Here is a 25,018-nt window from a genome sequence, read left to right on the forward strand (position 1 = left end):
TACCTGAGAAATTTGCTACATGAGTACATTCGTCCATGACTCCTTTCATAAATATTAAAGACTCTTTTTGAAGATGGTTTCTTCTTTGTTCTTTGCTGAGTAGGCGATGTGACTGAGGGCTGTAACCTGTGTAACTTCTTTTGTTGGTTTTAAGTGTTTGAGCAAAGCACTCTATCTTAGAGGTATCTTGCAACAACAGTCCTTCTGATGAAGCACTCAGAGAAGTTTTACTAGAATTGTGGCACTCAGCAGGTTTCTGGGACACAACTTCGTCTGTCATGTCTAAATTTATAGTTCTAGAAACTAGATTGAGGTTAGGTAGCTTGTCTGCACTGCTAGAGAAGTGTTTCACGAACTCTTGTCCCATTTTGAAGGAATCTGTCTGAATATATGAAAGAAAAAAAATTAATATAAAATAGCGCTTTATTAGTCAGGTGTGGTGATGCATGCCTATAATCCCATTAGCTTGAGAGGCTGGGGTAAGTAGGATCACAAGTTCAAGGGCAGCCTGGGCAACTCAGCGACCCTCTCAAAAATAAATAAAAAAAAAGGACTGAGAATGTAGCTCAGTGGTAGAGCACATCTGGATCCAATCCCAGCACATAAACACTAAATTAAACAAACAAATGAATAAACAGAGAAGAGAAAAAAGTGCATATCTGTATGGTTTGGATATGGACCAACAATTCCCTGAACGACTGAAGAGTAATACAGTAGGTTCTTTGTTTCGTGGGACAGACTTAGGCCAATGCAAGAAGAGGGAGTAGAAATTTTTTTGTTTATTCATTCATTCATTTGTTTAGTGATACTTAGAATGAACTCAGGGGCACTTTACCCCTGAACTGTATCCCCGGCCCGTTTTTACTTAATTTTTTTTCTATTATATATTTTTTAAATGTTGATGGACCTTTATTTTATTCATTTATTTATATTCGGTGTTGAGAATCGAATCCAGTGCCTCACACATGCTAGGCAAGTGCTCTACCACTGAGCCCCAACCCCAGCTCCTACTTTTATTTTATGAGAAAGGGCCCTGCTTGATAGCTGAGGTTGGCCTCAAATTTGTAATCTTCTTGCTTCAACTTCCAAAGTCACTGGGATTATAGGTGAGCACCATCATACCCAGCTACCATTTTATCATTTTTGATATTTAAACTATATGACTTATTATATGAATATAATCTATTTCAGAAACTAAGGAATTAAAAACTGGTTCAAAGCAAACAAATAAAAATATTGACATTCTTGAGAACAAGAACAAATCACATCCACAAATATAAAACCTGGAAGTACAAGGATCAGAATGGTACATTGAGAAATTTAATTTCTTTTGACTGGGAAAACACAAATGAAAAGACAGTTTATTACTGTGAACTGGTTCAGAGACAAGAAGCAGTGGGGAAGAATACATGTTCATTGCAGATGAAATTTATGAATTTTCCTTAAAAAATACAAGTAAGTTTTCTCAGAAGCTTTCAAATATGGACATATTTCTGATAACAGGTGTAGTGGGATACAACAAATTAGTAGGTGAAGCTATTTTGTAATGAAGTTCTTTTTTTAAATACTGGGGTTTAAACTCATGGGTGCTTACCACTGAGTTACATCACTAGTCCTTTTTATTTATTTTGAGACAGAGTTTCACTAAGTTGCTTAGGGTCTTGGTAAGTGGCTGGGGCTGGTCTTGAACTTGGGATCCTCAGCCTCAGCCTCCTGAGTTGCTGGGATCACAGGCAAGTGTCACCTTGCCTGACTATAATGAAGTTCTTAAGCAAATAACTACTGTTTGAGGATATAGAAGGTGACCAGCTTTACAAGTATGAGGTTCACTGTGTCATAATTAGAAATAAAAAGTTCTCATGGATAGTAAAAATATTCTTTTGCTTTCAGAAACTTCAAGACTCAGTAATTTTGAAACTGAAAAAATTTTCAACTCATGGAAAGAACTGGTCACCCTTGAAGAATAACAGGGAACCAATTCATTCTCCATAGAATTACAAAGAGATAATTAAAATATGAACATTTTGTCATCCTCAGGGAATTAAAAGACATAGCCATTAAATATCAGTGGAGGACTGGAGTTGTGGCTCAGCTGTAGAGCACTCGCCTAGCATGTGCGAGGCCCTGGGTTCGATCCTCAGCACCACATAAAAATAAATAAAGAAAATAAAGGTATTGTGGACAACTAAAAAAATAAATGTTTGTTAAAAAAGTATCAGTGGAGGCTACAAAAAAAAAAAAAAAAAAAAGACAACCAAAGACTATTTGCTTTGTGAGTGAAATCAAAACCAAGTTTAATCAAGCCTTTAGATCCAACTGCTGAACTCACAGGCTATATAAAACAGTATGCTGAATTGTACCAGGAGATATAATCAGAAAAATCTAGAATGTGACAAATCAACAGGTCTAATAGGCAAATTCTTTAAGAAATTAATTGTAAAGAAAAGAAAGGAATGGAAGAAATTTATCAATTAAAAAAATACATGAAACTAGCTAGGCGCGATGGTGCACACTTGTAATCCCAGTGGCTTGGGAGGCTAAGACAGGAGGATCACAAGTTTAAAGATAGCCTCAGTAATTTAGCAAGGTGCTAAGCAACTCAGCGAGTTGCTGTCTCTAAATAAAATATAAAATAGGGCTGGGGATGTGGCTCAGTGGTGGAGTACCCCTGAGTTCAATCCCTGGTACCAAAAACAAAAACAAAAACAAAAAAACAAACAAACAAAAAAACCCATGAAATTTTAGTATCCAGGGATGCACATTTGAACAATAAAATTATTTAAACATAAAAGGAAGCAGTTATTATAAAAGTCAGGATAATGATTACTAAGAGTTGGGGAAAGAAGTCCTGTGTTTAGGATACATGAAAAGGATTTCCAGGGGCTGGGGATGTGGCTCAAGCGGTATCGCACTCGCCTGGCATGCGTGCGGCCCGGGTTCGATCCTCAGCACCACATACCAACAAAGATGTGTGTCTGCTGAGAACTAAAAAATAAATATTAAAAATTCTCTCTCTCTCTCTCTCCTCTCTCACTCTCTTTAAAATAAAAAAAAATAAAAAAAATAAAAAAAAAGAAAAGGATTTCCAATTGGATAGTTAAGTTATTGTACCCTTGATTAAACCCAGGACTTCATGAATGCTAGGATAATATTCTACTACTGAGCCACATTCACAGCTACATTTTAATAAGTGTAATAAAGAATACATATGCTTGCATAATTTTCTTTCAAAATGAATAATTTTTGCAATACTGGGGACTGATCCCAGGGCCTTGTGCATGCTAGTTAAGTGCTACACCACTGAATTACACCCTGGGCCATTTTAATTTTATTTATTTTTTACTGATGCATTATAATTATATGAGATTCATATGCGTATTTGTATGTGCATACAATTTGATTAATCTCATTCTCCATTTACCTTCACTTTTCCTTTTTCTCCCTTCCCCTGATCCAACTATTCTGATGTTCCTTCTATTATTATTTTAATTTGTGCATTATAATTATATACAAGTGGGATTGACTGTGGTATAGTTGTAAATGGACATAGCATAATTTGGTAGATTTTGTTCTTTCATTTTACTTTAAGACAGGGTCTTGCTATGTTGGCCAGGCAGGCCTCAAACTTTTGATCCTCTTGCTTCAGCTTCCTGAGTCCCCAAGATTAAAAATGGAAAAAAAAAATTAAAATAGTATGTGTATCTTTAAAAATTGGCTATACTGTTTAAAAATTGTATCACTATGGGCTGGGGATATAGCTCAGTTGGTGCACTGCTTGCCTCACATGCACAAGACCCAGCACCACCAAAAAAAAAAAAAAAAAAAAATTGAATCACTAATCCCAATGACTTGGAAGGCTGAGGTAGAAGGATCACAAGTTCAAGGCCAGCTCAACAATTAAGCAAGGCCCTTAGCAACTTACCGAGATCCTGCCTCACAAAATAAAAAGGACTGGGGATGTAGCTCAACGGTAAAGCATTCCTAGTCAATCCTTGGAACCAACAACAAAAAAATGGAATCACTAAATATATAATTGACTTTCCCCCCAATGTTATGTTGAAATTAAAATACTTACTCCACAGTATTCAAGCATGTGAATAATTTCTTCTTCATAAACTGTCTGTGTATAATATTGCTTTTCCAGCTCCCTCCAATTAATTGATTTACTCAATACACCCTAAAATAACAAACTAAATTAAGATCAAGTGACACCATATTTTGCCCAATACCTTTATTTTTATTAATTACTGTGTAAAAGAGTGAAAACAGCAGTCTTGAGATTGCCTGTCCTTATGGAGGCCTGCATGCAAGGCTGGGCCTTCTTGGAGTCTGGAACTTGAGGAATAAGCACTCCATTACCTTGATATGACTGCCCCTAAATGATAAGAGTGGATCATTGTGCTCAGGCTGTTTATACAGGCAATGTAGTTTCTCTTTAACACTGCTTCCCTTCTACAACTTTGGTTCTTGCTAGGCAGAGGATGCCTGACTTGCTGACTGGGTTAAAAACCCTGGTGCCAGGCTCAGCTGGGCAGCACTCTGCGTGCTTTGTCACACTTTTCACCGGAGGAACTAAGCACAATTGAGAGTTTTCACTGGGTGAGGGAGCGTGTGCAGGCCTGTGCCTTGTGCTTTTTCCTTCTGTTAATTTTATGTTGTATCCTTCCACTAAGTCTTAGTCACAAGTACAAATAAATGTTGAGTCTTGTTATTCCTTCTAGTGAAATCACCAAACCTGGGGGTGATCTTGGGAACCCCAAACCCAATTATCTTTAATTACATATATAGCTATCTAAATATTAAGTGCCATTAAATTACCGTAGTGAAGACCCCAGATGCTGTGGACCAAGACAGACATGGAATCAGTGGCATGGGCTTAGGCCAGTTGGATACTGCTAAGGAGGCCATCTGTAACATATTAGCAGTAAGTTTAGAGAGCTTCTGTTTAAAGTTCCTATTCATTAAAATTAAAAATATTCAATACTAAGAAGTACTTTCTGAGGTAAGTTGAGATCAGACATAAACACCCATGAGCATGTCTAGTGACCTTGCTAAATCCCCCAAATCATAAATTCAACCATAATTTCCTCCTCAGAAAGCAATGAAGTACAAGGGCTGGGGTTGTGGCACAGTGGTAGAACTGTGCCACACACGTGCACGACCCTGGGTTCAACCCTCAGCACCATATAAAAATAAATAAATAAAATAAAGATATTGTGTCTAACTACAATAAATAAATATTAAAAAAGAAGAAAGCAATAAAGTATAAAAGAAAATTTTAAGAACCTGGAGATGCTTTGCTGAGACCTGCTTTCTACTGAGTGAGCACTGAGCAAAGGTGCTGAGAGGTGGAGGCAGGGTGGTAGGCTGAGTTCACTCACGACTGGTGTGACTTGCTCAGTGCTGCAGTGTCCACCAGGCAGCCTCAGACCTCAAGGCTGACTGGGGACACCAAGCATGGGGGAACTATAGAGCAGATTACACAGGAGCATGACATGATGGAATGTGCATGTTTAGGGAAGGGAAATGTGCCTTTTGGTTGGAGGAATCATAGAAGGCTTCAAGAAATGGCAGAGTCTTTCAGGGTAACGAGATGGGGTTTTGGCTAGCATAAGGGAGTTAATATGTTCAAAGCCAAGATTACACGGAAGCACAGAGTTTGGTAAGGGAACAGCTCATTGGCTGGTCAATAGCTTACTAGCCAAAAGGGTGAATGAGATGGCAGGGCTGGAAAGATATAAAGAGGTCTGAATGAAGGAGTGACATTGTCAAAGAAGTGATTCAAGGTAGCTAACATGGAAACACTAGTAGGTAGGAACATGAATCCTTTTCTACCCTCAGTTTCACTATCTGGTAGTTTTTTTTTTTTTTTTTAAGAGAGAGGAGAGAGAGAGAGAGAGAATTTTTTAATAATTATTTTTCAGTTTTCGGTGGACACAACATCTTTATTTTATTTGTATGTGGTGCTGAGGATTGAACCCAGCGCCCCGCGCATGCCAGGCAAGCGCATTACTGCTTGAGCCACATCCCCAGCCTATCTGGTAGTTTTAATTCTTATTATCTTTAAATATTTTGAGACATATTCTCACTAAGTTGTTGATGAATTTGTAATCCTCCTGCCTCAGCCTCCTAAGTCACTGGGATTACAGGTGTGTGCTCTCATGCCTGACTTGGTAATTGTTTTGAATTTTGAGTTTTTAAACTTAATTTTATAATTCAAATGACCTTCAGAAAACATCCTATACTTGAGACATTCTTGGCCCTCAGTGAACCAACTGCTTTATAGAAAAAACAGAATGCTAAACTAGACAAATCATCATAGTTCAGGGAAAAGTACTAATGAGAGATGAAGCCCAGTCTGTGGGTGAGACTGGAAGTAAGCTGTTGCTGGGCTAGGTGAGGGCATGGAGGGGCACTAAAGAGTGTTAGCATGGGGGACAATGAGAACTCACTATTAAAGCAAGCTTCTGGCAGGTTCTTAGCAGGGCAGACTGGTGTAGAGTGAGTTAGTTATGGTGTAGAGGATATTTGTTATAAGCAAGACTCATGAGAGAAAAGACTAGATACAGGAAGAAACCAACAAGGAATCTGTTTCAGGACACGCTAAAAGACAGATAAGGATCAAATATGTTGGTGGAACCAGGGATGGAGATGGTTTAGCTATCTTGACCAGTTTAATAGCAAAATGGGACATTCACACTTGGCAAATGTAAAGTTAAATTTTATAATAAACTCTGGATAAAATATTAAATCCAATGTCTGAGCTATATTTATGAAGTAGTACCAAAAAAGTCTATATTAATCATATCAAAAATTACATTGTCACATCAGAATTGGAATGAAGGTTTAGAAATTTGATGTTTTTTCTCCAAAACTAAAAATAATTCTATCCCTAAAGTGAATTTTAAAAATAACCTGATTCCCTAGCTCCCATAAGCATAATCACAATAAAATGTAAGTTGAAAGGAAGAGGCTTACGTGTCCTCCCATGGATATTCCAGTCATTCCGAGAGGTCCATAACCTTCTCTCTCTAGCCAGTGCAAGAGAGCTGCAGATTCTAAAACAAGAGCTCCTCCCATCACAAAAAGGTCAGATACATTTTTTAAGCTGGACCTTCTAGTCTCACAAAACAAAGTAGAAAATGATTTATTTTATACATTTATATTTTAATATATGCAGATTTTCATTAGCACCCAGTTTTCATGTCTTTCCCTTAAAAGACTAGACAACAAAGAAAAGCAATGGAAAAAACTGACAAAATGAGAGTGCTGCTAACATTGTTCTATATATTAATTACAAACGTAATCTTTACTGAATTACAACTAGCTCACTCAGTACCTACCTATTTATTTTGCAGGCCTGGGGATTGAACGCAGGGGCACTCTACCACTGAGCTATATTCCAGTCCTTTTAATTTTCTTATTTTGAGACAGAATTCCACTAAGTTGCCCAGACTAGCCCTGAGCTTGCCATCCTCCTGTCTCAGCCTCTGTAGCTTGAACACTGAGCTATACCCCCAGGCCTTTTTTATTTTGAGAAAGGCTTGGTTAATGTTCCCATTTTATAAATGAGATAACTGGTACTTAAAAAGGCCAAGGTGAGTTGGGCATGGTGGCACACACCAAGAATCCCAGATATTCAAGGGGTTGTAGCAGTTAAGATAGTGAGAAACCCAGTGAGATATTGTATCAAAATAAAAAGGGCTGGGGTTGGGGATGTGGCTCAAGCGGTAGCGCGCTTGCCTGGCATGCGTGCGGCCCGGGTTCGATCCTCAGCATCATATACAAAGATGTTGTGTCCGCCGAAAACTAAAAAATAAATATTAAAAAAAAAATTCTCTCTCTCTTAAAAAACATCCCTGAAATCAATCTCCAGTACTGAAAAGTAAATAAATACATACACAATAAAAATAGAGACCAAGGTCAGACAATTAATAAATGGCAAGTGACAAATTCAAGTTATGTATGTTATGACTCAAGAGTCCTTCTTTTAAACCCTGGCTGCCTCTCACTACACTTTAGTAGACTCCTCTAGATATTTTTTGCTTGTTTCTTTGTTTTTTTTTGGTGTGTGTGATACTGGGGATTGAACCCAGGGGTGCTCCTACCAGAGTTGGATCCCCAACCCTTTTTATTTTCTTATTTTGAGACAAGGTCTTACTAAGTTGCTGAGGCTGAACTTGAACTTGATATTCTCCTGCTTCGGCCTCCCAAATAGCATTCATGACTGGCTAATTTATTCCCATCTATCTACAGTTCTGGAATATGAGCTCTATGAGAGGACTTATTCCTTTCCACTTCTTTTTTATATGCTGGGATGGAACCCAGGCATAGCATGTTAGGCAAGTATTCTACCACTGCCACATCCCCAGGCCTAAGAGGACCTTTTCTAATAATAGATGCTTTTCTAAATAACAGTTGCTATATTTCTCATGTATAGGGTCAAATTTTTATTGAATGAACCAAACACAACAGAGATTACGGAAATGAAAAAAACACTACCATCAAAGTTCATCATTTTAAAAGACCAGAAAGAGAATAGTTTATCTTCGTATTTTCTTTCTTTCTTTTTAAAATTTTTTTTATAGTTGTAAATGGACAGCATGCTTTTATTTTGTTTATTTTTATGTGGTACTAAGGATTGAACCCAGGGCCTTATACATGCTAGGCAAGCGCTCTGTCAATGAGCTACAGCCTCGGCCCATATCTTCACATTTTCTGTAAGATGCATTGTGAATAAAACATAGTATTGCTAGGTGTGGTGGCGCATGGCGCATGCTTGTAATCCCAGTGATTCTAGAGGTTGAGGCAGGATGATTGCAAGTTCAAGGCCAACCTCAGCAATTTAACCAGGCCCTAAGCAACTTATGGAGACCCTGTTGCAAAATAAGCTGGGAATGTAGTTCAGTGGTAAAGCACCCTTAGGTTCAATTCCTGGTGCCCAAAAAACAAAAAAAGTATAGTTCCAATCAGAAATATAATGTATCTTAATTCAATCTATTAAAATGTCTTATTGGACCTCATCATACATTAAAATGCGAAAGTCTTAAATAAGAATTAAAGTAAACAAATCTACTACAGTCATAACAACCCCTCCCCCAATAACACATGGATATTAAACTTGTAAATAGTCAACTGAAGGCTACCAACATTTTTTAAATTACTGAAAATTAGGTATTAGTACTTCAAAGATAAAGGTGGTTCATACTTACACTTGGTCCTTGGGTTTCCTGCAGCCATTTAAGAATGTGGGTCAAAGAGAAAGTTTTGAAATAATTAGATATACTTTTGCCATAAAACATACAAGCTTATAGCAAAATAATCAAGTTTGAACACAATTTAATTAAACCAAAATAACTGCTCTCTAGTTATCTCAATAGGATATTTAGAAGTTCTCAGGTTTTTCAGCTTAGTTCTCTTATTTAATTTTTTTTTTTTTTTTGGTGGTACTGGGAACACCCATGGATGCTCAATCTCAGTCCTTTTTATTTTTTTATTTGAAACAGGTCATGCTAAGTTGCTGAGGCTAACCTTGAATTCAAAATCCTTCTGCTTCAGCCTGTGTACCTGGGATTATAGGTGTGTGACACTGGGCTTGGCCTTTTGTTTTTAATTTATACAATTTTACTGAGATACAATCACATAACATATATCCATTTAAAACATAAATTAATGTTTTTGGTATACTCATAGAGTTTTACAATCTTTAATAAACTTAAAATAATATTTAGTGAGTTTTTTTTAAGTTAAGAAATTAAGTTTCCTACAGAAATCCAGGAAATGAAGAATGTGTTTAGAAGAAAACTAACTTTATCTATAGCCAAGCCCAGTACTTTTGTGGATTTCTTTCTAATATTTGCCCTTATACAATTTTTTATTTATTTTTAAAATATTTTTTAGTTGTTGATGGACCTTTATTTTATTTATTTGTAGGTGGTGCTGAGAATTGAATCCAGTGCCTCATGCATACTAGGCACTGAGCAACAATTCTAGTCCCCACAAATTTTTAATTTGGATTTTCTGTTTTTAGGTGCCTTTTTTTTTTTTTTTTTGTTAGTGGGAGTGCATTTCCAGATGATGCTACATGGTTTTGTTTTGATTTGATTTTGGTGCTAGGAATTGAACCCAGGGCCTTGTGCATGCTAAGCACAAGCTTTACCACTGAGAATTGTAGTTTTATATCCTATTTTTATTTCATGAATACTTTTCACACATTATTATAAATTTAAAATATAACAGTTAAAACTCACTGAATGCTTATTATTTGCCAATTACGATTCTAGACAGTGTTAAGTATTTAATAACCTAATAATGTATTCCCTTTTATCAATGAGGAAAGTGAGGTACTAAAAGGTTAATAGGTACAAGGTCACAAAGATAGTGATAAAGCAATAAAAACAACACAATCAATTATATAAAATATCAATGTTATGAACCAGCTGCTCAATCATCTCTCTACTGTGCATTTATTTCTACTATTATAAATAAACCTATGTAAATATCTTTTTTTCCTAGTATTTTATTCTTAGAATCAAAATTCTAAGCAACAAATTCTATGAATCAAAATCACTCCCAACAAGGGACATGAGATTTTCTTTTTTCTTTTTGTGGTGCTGGGGTCTGAACCAGGGCCTCAGGCATGCTAGGCAAGGGCTCTACCACTGAGTCACCCTCAGCCCAGATGTAGACCTTTTAAGGTTCTGTTTTTGTGGGGGGTGGGGGACAAGGGAAGGGGCTACCAGGGATTGAAATCAGGGGCACTTCACCACTAAGCCACATCCCCAGCCCTATTTTGTATTTTATATAGCGACAGGGTCTCACTGAGTTGCTTAGCGCCTCACCATTGCTGAGGCTGGCTTTGAATTTGCGATCGTCCCGCCTCAGCCTTTTGAGCCAATGGGGGTTACAGGTGTGCGCCAAGATGCTTGGCCATTTTAAAGCTCTTAAAAAATATGGGGAAAATGCTTTCCTAAAGAGCTGAACTCATGTTCACTAGTTCAGAATGCCCATTTCACATAGCCTCCCCAGTACTAGGTTTTATTTTTTCAAATCATTGGTAATTATTGCTTTAACTTTGTATTTCTTTTATTACCAGTAGTTGAACATTTCTTTATATCTGTGCATCAGTTTCATTTCTTCTTCTGACGTCATCTTGAAAATTAAGTTAAGAACTGTTCTAAACCTCAACTGATACTATAAATGCATTTAAAACATGAGTGTTTTCTTAATAGCAGTCAACTTAATATTAAATACAGCATAAGTATAAAAAACTAGAAGTATAATTTAATTATTTTTATTATAAAATAGAAGTACATCCTTCTATTAGTTTTTTAAATGCATGGAATAATCTTTTACTTCTTTTCATTTTTGCTGACACATTTTCTGGACTGAATTTAACTGGTTTGGAAAAGCTGGTTACTATCTATCATTCCTTTTGATAACTAAATATACAGATAGAGAAAATACTTCTCAGGCATCACAGAAGGATATAATACGGGTTTTCTAACAATAAAGAAGCCATCCGGGCTTCTTTAATCATGGGACGGGCCATCAGTGTTCGCCGCCTCCAGTAATGCTAGGAAAGAGAAAAGGACATGCTTTGAGAACCCAGCGGCCCCTCTGCTAAGGAGACTATGTCAACAAAGTATCTAGGGATTAAAGTGTCACAGTGAGGTCTTACATGATCTCCGGTTCCAGCAAGGTGAATGCACACTGGTCTGTATTTGCTGTTCCACTCCTTAGGCACAATAAATTGGAACCTATTTAAAAAGAAAAAATGAAATTCTCTTCAAGAGGTTTTCAGTTCTTAAAATATTTGTCAGTAAATTATTTGGCAGAAAACGTCATTTAGAACTTGACATTCAATTTGTAATTGACTAACCAGTATGTTCAAAAGCTACAAAACAATTGTAAGTTTACTTTGTTAGGATATTAAAATATTCAATACAATATAAACAGAATTTATTGTAATTATTCTTTACCTAGGTCAATACCACAACTTTATAATACAGAATTAAATTTTGTGCAAACATCAACATATGATGATCTTAAAATACAATGATTAGACAGGTATAGTGACACATGCCTAAAATTCCAGTGATTTGAGACTCTGAGGCAGAGGATCCAAAGTTCCAGGCCAGTCTTGGCAACTCAGCAAGTCCCTAATAGATACCTCGTGATAACTGCCTCAGTGTTCAAAATAAAAACTAAAAGGGCTGGGATGTGGCTTAAGGGTAAAGTGCCCCTGGGTTTGATCTTCAATATTGGGGGTGGAATAGGGGATAAAGTCTTTAGGTATAGCTCTGCTTGGCTGTGCTGTTGATGTATCAATAAAATAGTTTTTTTTGTTGTTGTTATTGTTATATTCTATTGGTTTTTTTTTGTTTTATTTTTTTTACCTTGTAGTACATCATAGGATCTTGTTCATTAAAATTTTGATACTGGGAGGTGAAGCCAATCCATGCCAGAAAAAACAAACATAGTTTTCTGTTTGTCTTTCTTTTATTTAGTGTGTTTTTTCCCTCTATATGCCATCTCTTTTATCTTACTGTGGTAAGATATATACATAAGAAATTTACCATTTTAATTATATAAGTCAGTGGCATGAAGTACATTTGCATTGTTGTGCCATCATCACTATAATTCATCTTCAGGAATTTTTCATCTTCCCAAACTGATTTACTTTTCTTTTTAAGATCATCATGGGCCAGGCACGTTGGCACGCGTGACTGTAATCCGAGCTACTCGGGAGGCTGAAGTAGGAAGGTCCCAAGTCTGAGGTCATTCTCAGCAACTTAATGAGACTCTGCTCAAAATAGAGATAATCTAGAAAAGGGCTGGGGATGTAGCTCAGAGGCAGAATGCTTCTGGGCTGCTATTATACTAAAATATTGTACTATAAAAGCTCAAGGTCTAATTTGAGGTGGCTGCATTATCAAGCAACAGAAAACCCCAATTCTGAGCTTCTTTGTTTAAAAAGAGGGAACATTAATAGTTTTCTATTGTGAATAAACTGTTGAGCAGAACATGGATACACTTAAGGCTGGTTCAATGATGATTTTGTGCCAACAGGAACATTTACTTTTGAATCTCATAATCATAACTCTGCTTCACAGTGCATACTCAGCACTATCCTATTTTCTTATATTTAAAAGAAATTTGGGGTGGAAATGAAAACATTTAAGAATTTCTTCAGTAGAAGGGCATGGTGGTGCATTCCTAGAATCCTAGAACTTGGGGAGGCTAAGGCAAGAGGACTGTGGGTAAGACTAACCTGGGCAGGTTATTGGGATCATATCTCAAAATTAAAAAACAAGTACTGTGGATGTAGCCCAGTGATAGAGCACTTGCCTATCATGCATGTGCAAGGGCCTGGGTTTGATTCCCATTACCACACACACACAATTTTTTTTTTTTCCAGTAGAAAGCAGGGCATCTCTGTTACTATTTGTATGTACTTTCCTTTTGTCTTATGGCAAAGTCTGTAGTGATTTCATTACTGGAGAACAGCTTGAAATTAATAGGAATCTTTTGTTATAGTACTAACTGACCACTGATCTTACAAAGGATCATTATCAGTCTGTCTGCTCAGACTGTTTGAGCCAGATATAGGCCAAATTTGGGCAATGAGATTTGCTCTTTTGGTAATGCAGAAATTGGGATGGATTGCAGTTAGATTCCACTGAGCATCTGGATATGGAGACTGTATGGGCAGTGGTAGCTGTTTTTTCAGCTATATGAGAAATGAGAAGGGCATACAGACGTGGCACATAAAGCAGAAATGCGAATATAAAATAGGAAAGGTAAAGTAAGGAAACCGTTTCCTTGGATTATTCTCCTCACCCCCACTGGGGAATAAGCCAGAGGTGCTCTATTACTGGGCTACATTCCCAACCCTTTTAACATTTTCTTTTTTTTTTTTTTAAAGTTTATATTTTTAATATTTATTTATTTGTTTTTAGTTGTAGGTAGACACGATACCTTTATTTTTACTTTTTTTTTAAAATATGATGCTGAGGATAGAACCCAATGCCTCACACAAGCAAGTGCTCCACCTCTGAGCCACATCCCCAGCCCTTAACATTTTGTTTTGAGACAGGGTCTTGCTAGGTTGCCCAGGCTGGCCTCCAACTTGCAATCCTCTCCTGTCTCAGCCTTCAGAGTAGCTGGGATTTTCAGTTGTGTGCCACAGCGCCTAGCCTGGACATGTACAATATTTAATAAGATAAACAGCTGAACATACATTTATTGAATAAGCCTATATACTAAAGTGAGTTTAAAGCCTTTCAATCTAAGAACAAGAGGAGCAGCCCAGAAGAGACACAGGAGATAGGTATGGTAGAGGCAGAAGCTATTTTTGTTTCGTATGGCTACAAGAGACTCTAAAAACTAAGATTGGGGAATGGATAGTGAGGCAGAAATCAGGGTGACTAAATAAAAGACTTATTTACATATGGCATGGTGTTACCTGCAACTTCAAACTAGAGGACTGTCCTCTAAGAAAACTCAAGTCTCTTAGGGAAAGCCCAGGCTCCTAGAATGGACATTTGTGTCCCCAGATAAATCTTCCTTACTCAAGATACTGCAGGGGAGATACTTCTTCTGCCTCTTTTCAACCTATAGAGAGTAAAAGTAAAGTCTACCAGGTGACATACATTTCTTAGGTACTACAAACCTCAGGTCAACACCACTATTCAAATACAGTGATGTACTTTATGAATGCATAACTGAATTTTCTTCTTTTCTGTAGACATCAATATACATGATAGTCCTAAAATAATGTGGGTAGCTGGTGCAGTGATGCACACCTGGATTCCTGCTACACAGTAGGCTGAGACAGGAGGTTTGCAAGTTTGAGGCCAGTCTGGGCAATTGAACTAGACTCTCTTTCAAAAAAAAAAAAAAAATAAGGGCAGCTAGAGATGTGGTTCAGAGGTGGAGCCCTCCTGGATCTAGTCCTGATACCGGCTAAAACAAAACACAAAATCCTTGAAACTTACATTTTGGGGAAACCCAAGCCAAATATCTATATTAAGCAATTCAATTCTCCACTCATAAGTATTAATGAACAACTAAGGGTCTCACATTTAAAGAAAAAGGGTGGGGGTGGAGATGGACAAATAAAACAACTGACAGTTGAATTCATAACAGAAATAATCAGAAAAAAAGAAAAAAATTAACATTCTATTACGGTGATAGTTGTACCACTGGGTAAAGTCACTAAAAATTACTGAATTGTACACTTGAAATGGGTGGATTTCATTAGTAAAATATGCCTCAATAAAATTGTTTAGCCAGACATGGTGGGTGGCACATGCATGTAATCCCAGCAGCTCAGGAGGCTGAGGCAGGAGGATCACATGTTCAAAGCCAGCCTCAGCAACTTAGTGAGGCCCTAAGCAACTTAGTGAGACCCTGTCTTTAAATAAAAATTTAAAAAGGGCTGGGATGTGACTCAGTAGTAAAGTACTCCCAGGATTAATCCCTGCTACAAAAAATAATTTTTTGTTGTTTTAATTGTTTAAAAATTTAAATACTCATGACAATTCTAATTTGTATCCTTTTGCAGAAAACTTCCAAATCCATAAATAATATTAAGTTTCTAAGAGGAAAAAACAAAAATGAAAGTTGGAGAATTAAAAAGGTCTTATAAGAACATGACAGAAAGCTTTCTATTTGCTTCTGTCTTGTTCTTTGTTCCTTTTAAAATTTGTTCCCACCCTCCTTTGGATTAATTGAGTAAGTTTTAATTCTATTTTATCTCCTCTTATTAGCTATTCTGTCCCTTTCTCTTTTGTTAGATGCTCTAGAGTTTATAATATGCATTTTAACTTAACAGAATCTGTATTAATCAGATTAATTTTAACAATGACCAAATACTGAATATGAGGGCTAAAAGAAAAGGATCAAAAACCCTTCTAAGGTGAATAACAAAAATTAAAAGAAAAAATTAAGAAAGAAAATCAAAAGATAGAGAGAATTAAATGGGGCAGGGTGGCACACGCCTGCCTGTAATTCCAACTATTCAGGTGACTGAGGCAGGAGCATCACAAATTCTAGGTCAGCATCAGCAATTTAGCAAGGTTTTGTTCTCAAAATTTTAAAATTTAAAAAAGGGTTGAGGATGTAGCTCAGTGGTAAGACCACTTGCCTAGTATGATTGAGCCCTGGATTACATTTTTAATACCATAAAAGAGTAACTCAGTGGATTCCAAAAAAAGAATATTGTAAAAATAGTACGCTTGAAAAACTGACTATATAAATATTAGACTGATATAAATATTAGAGCAAAGATAATTATTAATTATTTTTTAAATAAAAGGAACCATCTCATCTCTTTCTGCCTCCTCTCAGTTTTTGTTAGTTCTATTATCCCTTCAAGTCCCAGAGATTGGTGATGTCCTTACAACCACTCTATAGATGCATTTTGCCATTACATTTCCTATACTTCATAATATTCTAAATACTATTGTTTTTTTAAACATTTGATTCAATCTAAAAACAAAACATATTAAAGCTTTTCATAATACAAAACCCACAATAACATTTACAGAATCCTTATTGAGCCAAATACATTTTTAAGTGAAATGATTCAGTAGACACCATTGTTTTTTTTTTCTACACAGATGATGAAACAAAGACACAGAAAAGTTATTTGCAAGGTCTTATATCCAGAATAGTGGAGCAGGAATTCGAACCTATGAAGTCCAACTCCCAAGTCTAAGCTCTTAAACACTAAGCTGTAGAGCCTCTTGTGGTTACAGAGTAGAAGGCAAATTCTATAATCTTCTAAAATATAAAAGGAACAAAAATGTATAGAGGAAGAAGAGAGGCAGAGAGAGTGTAGGAGCACTAATTTTCTTATTCTAAGTGATAAGAAAGAAAAAATTCTGTCAAAAATTAATGATCAGTGGCTGGGGTTGTACCTCAGTGGTAGAGTGCTTGCCTAGTGTGGGTGAAGCACTGGGTTCCATCCTTGGCACCACATAAAGTTCGAGGTCAGCTTCAGCAAATTAGTGAGGCTCTACACAACTAAGCAAGACCCTATCTCCAAATAAAAAATAAAATATTAAAAAAGGGTGGGGATGTGGCTCAGTGATTGAGTGTCCCTATGTTCAAAACCCAATACCAGAAAGAAAAAAAAAAGAAGAATTAAAGAAAAAAAAATTGGTAAGTTTAAGAAGTGGGCTAAATACCTCATCAACCAAAACAGATATGAATTGGTACTCTAAAGCATTTGTCTTGGATATAAGACCTGTATGGTAGAAACTACCATACATTTTCAGAATTATAGAGAGAACACCAGAAAAAGTGTAAGTTTTAGTTTTAGGTTCTGATTACCTCCAGAGAATTTTACCATTATAAAACATCATTCATCATCAATTCTGGTAATATTTTGTCAAGACTTATGTTTAATTCTAGTATGGAATATCTCTTTCCATCCCTTAACTTTCAACCTAAAGAATGCATTTCTTGCACACAGTATGTTTGGAACTTGTTTTCTGTTTGTCCACACTACCTTTTATTTGGTTCATTTTTTTTTTTTTTTTTTTTTTTGTGGGTACTGGGGAATTGAACTCAGGGGCACTCGACCACTGAGCCACATCCCCAGCTTTATTTTGCATTTTATTTAGAGTCAGGATCTCACTGAATTGCTTAGCACCTCGCTTTTGCTGAGACTGGCTTTGAACTTGCGATTCCCCAGCCATTATTTTTTAAATAAAAGGAAACCCTCTTATTTCCTTTTCTCCCTGCTCAATTTTTGTTAGTTCTATTAAATGTAATTAATGATACGACTGGATTTATATCTATCATCTTTTTTTGATACCAGGAATTGAACCCCTGGGCGCTTAACCACTTAGCCACATCCCAGTCCAATTTTTATTTTTATTTTTTGAGATAGGGTCTACACTAAGTTTCTTATTGCCAAAGTTGGTGAAGCTGGCTTTGAAGTTTCGATCCTCCTGCCTCAGCCTCCTGAGCTGCTGGGATTACAGGCATGTGTCACTGTGCCCAGCAGTCCTTACCATTTTTTATTTCGAGGCAGGTTCTTGCTCTTCCCAGTACCTGGGAGTATACAGATGTGTACCATTATGCCTCACTTGTAAAAATTATTTCTGATTTCTGACAATGAAAATTGAAATTCTATAAAACACAAATGAATGCAGTTTAACGTTTAACCAGATGATCATTTGCCTTTTTAAAGAATTCAATTTTTGATAGATAGAATTTGAATTCTAGATTATTTACATTTGCTCAATTAATGCTGTGCTTAAAAATATTATAGTTAATTTAGAACTTTGACATAAGTACATTTCTAATATGGGATATCCATAATACACATAACAGTTCATAAATTATTTCACATTACATAGTTAAATCCATATTCTAAGGTGTGTGTGTGTGTATATATATATACACATACATACACACACATATATATATTATATATACCCACTATATATAATTATAACCAAACTATAACTACATATATTTTCTCACTACAGTTGGATCCTAGGAGCAGTTTTAATCCATTTAGTAAAGAAAAGGAATATTTGATTTCCCTCCCTTTATTTTCCTGATGCATCTTTCCCTCTGCCTCAGTAAAAGCAGAAACTCAGAGGAAAAGAAAATCATGAATAATGAGTCAATTGACAAGATGAAAGGATTTCTCCTTGTGGATACACATAAGTTTATCATAATAGTATTAATATTTTCCTACATATATGGCAAAAAAAATTAGCTAGGCAAAGAGATGTATACTAGGATGTTCAGTGTTAAGGCATCTGAACAGAAAAAAATTGAAATTTCATAGTCACCATAGGGAACTAGAAAATCATGGTAGAAGCCACCATGTGGAATACCAAGCACTATATCAATGTGATAATAGCCAGATGCGGTGGCACACACCTGTAATCCCAACTACTTGGCAGGGTGAAACAGGAAGGTTGCCAAGTTTGAGGCCAGCCTATGCACCTTAGAGGAAATTGTCTCAAAATAAAATTAAAAATCCAAAAAAAATGCAGGGGATATAGTCAGTGGTGAAGCACTGGTCTAGATATATAAGGCCCCAGGTTCAATCTCCAATACTACAAAAAAATTTTAAAAAGACTAGAAGAATGTAAATAAAAGAGCAGTGATCTTCCTTGTTGGAATTATCAGTAACTTTTTTTCTTCTTTGTATTTTGTAAAATGATAATACAATGAGCTAAGTTACTTATCAAAAATTTAAAGAGAGAAAGGAAAAATAGATGTCAATATGTATTGCTTGGTAATTTATCAGAATAAACTATGGTGAAAAATATGCCACTAGAGAGATAAAAGTTACTTGTTTTCCTATTCTTGTCACCGTTGGAAAGAATCCTTAACTCTCCATAAATTTTGAGATTATTTCTAACACTGAGTTAAAGGACATGATTCCCTCTTTGTTTTTTTTTTTTTTTTTTTTTTTGCAGTATTGGGGATCAAATCCAGGTCTCGTGAATGCTCAGCAGGTGGCTGAACTGCACCACAGAAACCCCCCTTTCTTTATCCTAAAATCGATGTAATTTTCCAGATAAGGTGGAGAATCTATAAGAAGAGGACCCAGATCCAGAACGAACTGATGGTATACAGAAACCTAAAATTTCTTTTCCTTTTATATTCTTTAAGTTTATAGGCTAAAGAGCTGCACATTTATTTAATGCTTTTTATATTTCCTGAACATAATTTTCATTCTTTTTATTTTTATTCTTTTAAACAACCGTATGAGACAAGTACTATTCCTACTTTATAAAACCTGGTTTAGACATTAAGTAATTGACCAAAGGTCATTACATCAATAATTAGTGGAACCAGAGTTCAATCCCATATCTGTTTAATTCCAAAGTTCTGATTCTTTCTACTACTTGACATTTGCATTTTATTTTGAAGTTATTTAAAGAAAAAAAATACATTTATAATAATACCTTAGACTTAATGGAATAGCTGACTACAAGAGTTAAAAATTGCCCTGCTGCTAGTTCATACTTTATAGGTTCATTTATTAGGTTCTGATTTACTGGAATGAACTGGAATTCCACTGCACTCACATGAAAATTTAGGTAGGTCTCCAATACAGAATAATCTCTTCTCAAATGATTTTCACACACATCTGTTTGTATGACTATGATTGCAAACAAACATTTAAAGAAAAAAAAAAAACACTTCCCAGAAACAAGAAATGGGTTATTATCAATAATGCAGCAGGAAAAGTAAAATATCTTGCTGCTTTATAACAGTATTTGGTAAATCATAAAATGGAAAACCAAGGAGAGACCTAGTTTCAACTTATTTAGAATTTAAACAATTTAAAAACTTGATGAAAGTTCCTACAAAGCAAATTAAAGGTTTAAAGAAGGTCCAAAAAAGATGAGTTTCAACTATTATCAAACTATCCTGAGGAGTTTTATTTAATAAAATCATGTACTTTGTCTAGTCTGTTACTACAAGCTCTTTCACTTCCTCAATTGAATGCCTTTTTCTTCCTATTAAAGGAAGTACTTGTACATTGTAGAAATTTAAAACTGATTTTTTTATTCTTCCACTAGTGCATTATTATTTATTTTTTATACCTTTATTTTATTTATTTATTTTTATGTGTGCTGAGGATTGAACCCAGGGCCTTCCACATGCTAGGTGAGCGCTCTACCTTTGAGCCACAACCCCAGCCCCCAGTTTATTTATTTTTGATTGGTGCTTTATAGATAAACAGAAGGTGGAATTCATAGTGGTATATTTATACATGAAGAGCATGATTTTGTTAAATTCATTCCACATTTTCTCTTTCCCATCCTCCCTCCCTCTTAATCTCCTCCTACTCTACTGATCTTTCCTCTATCTTTATGATATCCTATCCACACCCCTTCTTTCCCGTATTTGGCTCTAGCTTCCACGTGTGAGAGAAAACATTTCAACCTTGATTTTTTTAGTTTGGCTTATTTCACTTACCATTATGTTCTCTAGTTCCATTCATTTGCCAGCAAATGCCATAATATCATTCTTATTTATGGCTGAGTAAAACTCCATTATGAATTCAGACCACAATTTCTTAATCCATTTATCTATTGATAGACATCCGGGAAGGGTAAATAATTTGACTATTGTGAACTGTGCTGCTATAAACATTGAAGTGGATGAATTGCTATAGGATGCTGATTGTAGTTCTTTTGAATAAATATTGAGGCATGGGATAGCTGAGTCACTTGGTAGTTCCATTTCTAGTTAACTGTTCATTTTGGTGGTACTGGGGTTTGAACCTAGGCCCTTGCAGTCCCACCAACAATGTATAAATGTACCTTTCCCCCCACATCCTTGTATTTAGTATTATTTGTATTCTTGATAACTGCCACTGGAGTGAGAGGAATTCTTAGTGTAGTTTTGATTTGTATTTCTCTAATTGCTGGAGATGTTGAACATGTCTTATACCTTTTTTGGCCATATGTTCTTGCTTCTTTTGACAAATGTCTGTGTAGTTCTTTTGCCCATTTATTGATTGAGCTATTTTTTGATGTTAAGCTTTTTGAGTTCTTTATATATTCTGGGTTTTAATTCCCTGTCAGAGAAAGATTTCCTCTCTGTAGGCTCTTTTTAGGCATAAAGAAGTCTGATAGTGGAATTATTTGGATCTTCTAGCTATAGGATTGTTTGCTGTGCTGATTTTTTAATTTGTTGCCATCCCACTTACTGATTCTTGGTTTTATTTTGCACAGCCTGAGAGATAGGAATCTAGATTCATTTGTCTACATATGGATACCCAGTTTTCCCAGCATCATTTGTTAAGAAGTCTGTCTTTTCTGTAATGTATACTTTTGGCACTATTGTCACACATCAGACGACTAAGTATATAGGTTTGTCCCTGTGTCTTCTATTCTATTCTACTGGTCTTCATGCCTATATTGATGCCAACATCATGCTGCTTTTGTTACTTTTGTTACTCTGTAGTATAATTTGAGATCAGGTATTGTGATGCCTCCTGCATTGTTCTTGCTCAGGACTACCTTGGCTATTCCAGCTCTCTTATTATTCCAAATGAATTTTAGTACTCTTTTTTTCTAGTTCTGTGAAGAATGTTATTGGCATTTCAATGGGGATTGCACTGAATCTGTATAGTGCTTTTGGTAATATGGCCATTGTGACAATATTAAAATTTTGCCTATTGAAAAACATGGGCTATCCTTCCATCTCTAAGGTCTTCAATGTCTATTTTCAGTGTTCTTCAGTGTTGTATAATTCCCAAAGGAATTTTTTTTTTTTTTTTAAATTGTGAATGGTTTTTGGACTTCTTTCTTAGAATCCAGTAGTAACTGGAATATAGAAAAGCTATTGATTTATGAATGCTGATCTTGTATCTTGTTACTTTGCTGAATTCATTTATCAGCTCTGGAAGTCTCTTAGTGGAAATATTTGGATCTTTTAGATATAGGATCATGGCAGCAGCAAACAAAAATAATTTGAGGACTGGGGATATATAGCTCAGTTGCTAGAGTGCTTGCCTTGCATGCATAAGGCCTTGGGATCAATCCCTAGCATCACACACACAAATAATAATAATTATTTGATTTCTTCTTTTCCTATTTGTATCCCTTTAATTTCCTTCTATTGCCGGATTGCTCTAGCTAGAGTTTCAAAAACTATTTTGAATAGGGATGGTCATATTGGACATCCTTGTCTTGTTCCTGACTTTTCTCCATTATGATGCTGACTTTGGGTTTGTCATATGTAGGCTTTATAATACTGAGTAAAATACCCTCTATCCCCAATTTCCCCAGGTAAAACTATAATTTTTTTTAAATCCAAAATCTCCCACCCAGAGATAATCAGAGTTGGCACATTAGTATATTTCCCTTGAAAACTCCTCTGTGTGACAGAGAATATACATGCTTGTATGTTCACAAACATGGAATTATACAATCATTTGTAGTAACTTCTTAAACTTTAATATATTGTGATCATATTTCCATTTCAGTTACAGTATCCATGCTATGGATAATTATTTCCCTATTATTGAACATTTAGGGAAAGAACCATTTTTTGCAACTATAAATAATGCTTTAATTAATATCCTTGTACATATAATACTATAAGTTCTTGTAAGAATTATCTTTTAAATTCAGCCATTTAATGGTTTAGATCTGCCTTATTACTAAGTAATATTATGAAATATAATGGTGTTGATATAATTTTTTTCTTTCTTTTTTTTAATTTTTTTATTGGTTGTTCACAACATTACAAAGCCCTTGAGGTGTTGACATAATTTTAATGAACATGAATAACTTACTAATTTTATTTCCTGAACAATAATACTTACCGTGCAATAACAGATTCAATTGGCATGATATCAGGCACATAGTGGGCCATGGGGGAAACAAAGTGTCCATCTAGGATCTTACAGTCTGACTGCTCCTCAATCTAAAAGAAAAGAAATCAAAGATGTATTCCAGTAGACTAAGATATCTATCTTATTCTATCATGGATGTTTTTCTAATACAAAATTTTATTAAATTAAAAATTATTTTCAGTGCTTACTCTATTTACTTTTAGCTCCACTGTACTTTCTGAACCTAGCTTCTACCTACACAGACTATTTTCTTCTAGATCCTTTACTATAGTCTAGTCTGGAAAATAAATAATAAATCACATTTAATGACAGGCAATAACTCAATGTAAAATAATATTCAAGAAAATTCAACAGCATTCAACAATCCAAGAAGAATCATAAGAACAATTTTTGAGTTGGATGCAGTAGCCTGTAATCCCAGCTACTCAGGAGGCTGAGGCAGGAGAATCAAAAGTTCAAGGCCAGCCTTGAAAACTTAGCAAGACTCTGTCTCAAAATTAAAAAATAAAAATAAAAAAAGGGCTGGGATCTAGTTCAGTAGTATAGTGCCTCTGGGTTCAATCCCCAGTATGGCAAAAAACAAAACAAGTCAGGTGTGGTGGTTCATGCCTATAATCCCAGCAATTAAGAAGGCTGAGGCAGAAGAACTGCAAGTTCAAGGCCAGCCTCAACAACTCAGAATTTCACTTTCTATCTCAAAATAAAAAATAAGCAGGCTGGGGATGTGGCTCAGTGGTTAAGCACCTCTGGGTTAAACCCCCAGTATGGGAGCAGGGAGTGAAAGAAGCCAAACACAAAAAATTACACATTATATGATTCTACTTATAAGAAAGGTCCTAACTAGGGCTGGAGTTGTGGCTCAGTGGTAGAGTGCAAGCCCCGCATGTGTGAGGCACTGGGTTCAATTATCAGCACTGCATATAAATAAATGATTAAAACAAAGGTCCATCCTCAACTCAAAAAACATTTAAAAAAAAAAAAAAAGAAGAAAGGTCCTAACTAGGAGAATTCATAGTAACTGCCAGCAGGTAGGGTAAAGGGGGAATGGGAAATGACAACTAATGATTATACATTGGGAAGATGTTCTGCAATTAGTGAAAAGAGTGATGGTTGTACATCTTGCTAATAAATTTTAAAACACTCAATTGTACACTTTGAATTACATTTTTTTTTAATATTTATTTTTTAGTTTTCGGCGGATACAACATCTTTGTTTGTATGTGGTGCTGAGGATCGAACCCCAGGCCGCACGCATGCCAGGCGAGCATGCTACCTCTTGAGCCACATCCCCAGCCCTGAATTACATTTTAATTTTGAAAAACCACAGGGGGATCTGTAAGAATATATCCGAAATCTTAACAGTAATTCCCTCTGGGAAGGGAAATAGAAGTAGATGGTCGAAAGCAGAAATTAAAGGAGTTTTTTTGATTTTTACTTGGTATTCTTTAGTTTGTTTTAAGGCTATAATGTATTTTTCCAATAGGGGAAAAAAGTAAAAAATAGAGATATTTAATAAAATTTAAGTCAGGAAGCAATGTTTTAAATCCATAAACTATGAAGGAACAGTTATGATATCAAGAAGATATTTGCAACACAAAAATTTTGTTCTTAGCAGTGGAAATCTTTTTTCCCCTCTGGTGCTGGGGACTGAACTTGGTGGTA

General features: G+C 35.6%; 2 protein-coding genes across 8 annotated transcripts in view; one reads left to right on the plus strand and one right to left on the minus strand.

Annotated features, from left to right (window-relative positions):
* Positions 1 to 25,018, plus strand: part of MFSD8 (major facilitator superfamily domain containing 8) — a 93,328-nt gene that overhangs the window by 27,207 nt on the left and 41,103 nt on the right. The gene's annotated exons all lie outside the window — the stretch shown is intronic.
* ABHD18 (abhydrolase domain containing 18) overlaps positions 1 to 25,018 on the minus strand; it is a 37,458-nt gene that overhangs the window by 4,801 nt on the left and 7,639 nt on the right. For 4 of the 6 annotated variants that reach the window (XM_081303689.1, XM_081303687.1, XM_081303691.1 and 1 more), the window contains exons 4-11: positions 23,327 to 23,427; positions 11,681 to 11,759; positions 11,489 to 11,575; positions 9,213 to 9,238; positions 6,979 to 7,117; positions 4,819 to 4,908; positions 4,076 to 4,177; positions 4 to 382 (exon numbers count right to left, since the gene is read on the minus strand). In XM_081303689.1, coding sequence (XP_081159815.1) covers positions 4 to 382; positions 4,076 to 4,177; positions 4,819 to 4,908; positions 6,979 to 7,117; positions 9,213 to 9,238; positions 11,489 to 11,575; positions 11,681 to 11,759; positions 23,327 to 23,427 — 1,003 coding nt within the window. Of the gene's footprint in view, positions 1 to 3; positions 383 to 4,075; positions 4,178 to 4,818; positions 4,909 to 6,978; positions 7,118 to 9,212; positions 9,239 to 11,092; positions 11,153 to 11,488; positions 11,576 to 11,680; positions 11,760 to 23,326; positions 23,428 to 25,018 lie in introns of those variants that run through there. The other 2 variants (XM_081303692.1, XM_081303688.1) reach the window with 2 other exon arrangements.

Source organism: Spermophilus citellus (assembly GCF_964194105.1).
Source record: "Spermophilus citellus genome assembly, chromosome: 8".
Lineage (NCBI taxonomy): Eukaryota > Metazoa > Chordata > Mammalia > Rodentia > Sciuridae > Spermophilus > Spermophilus citellus.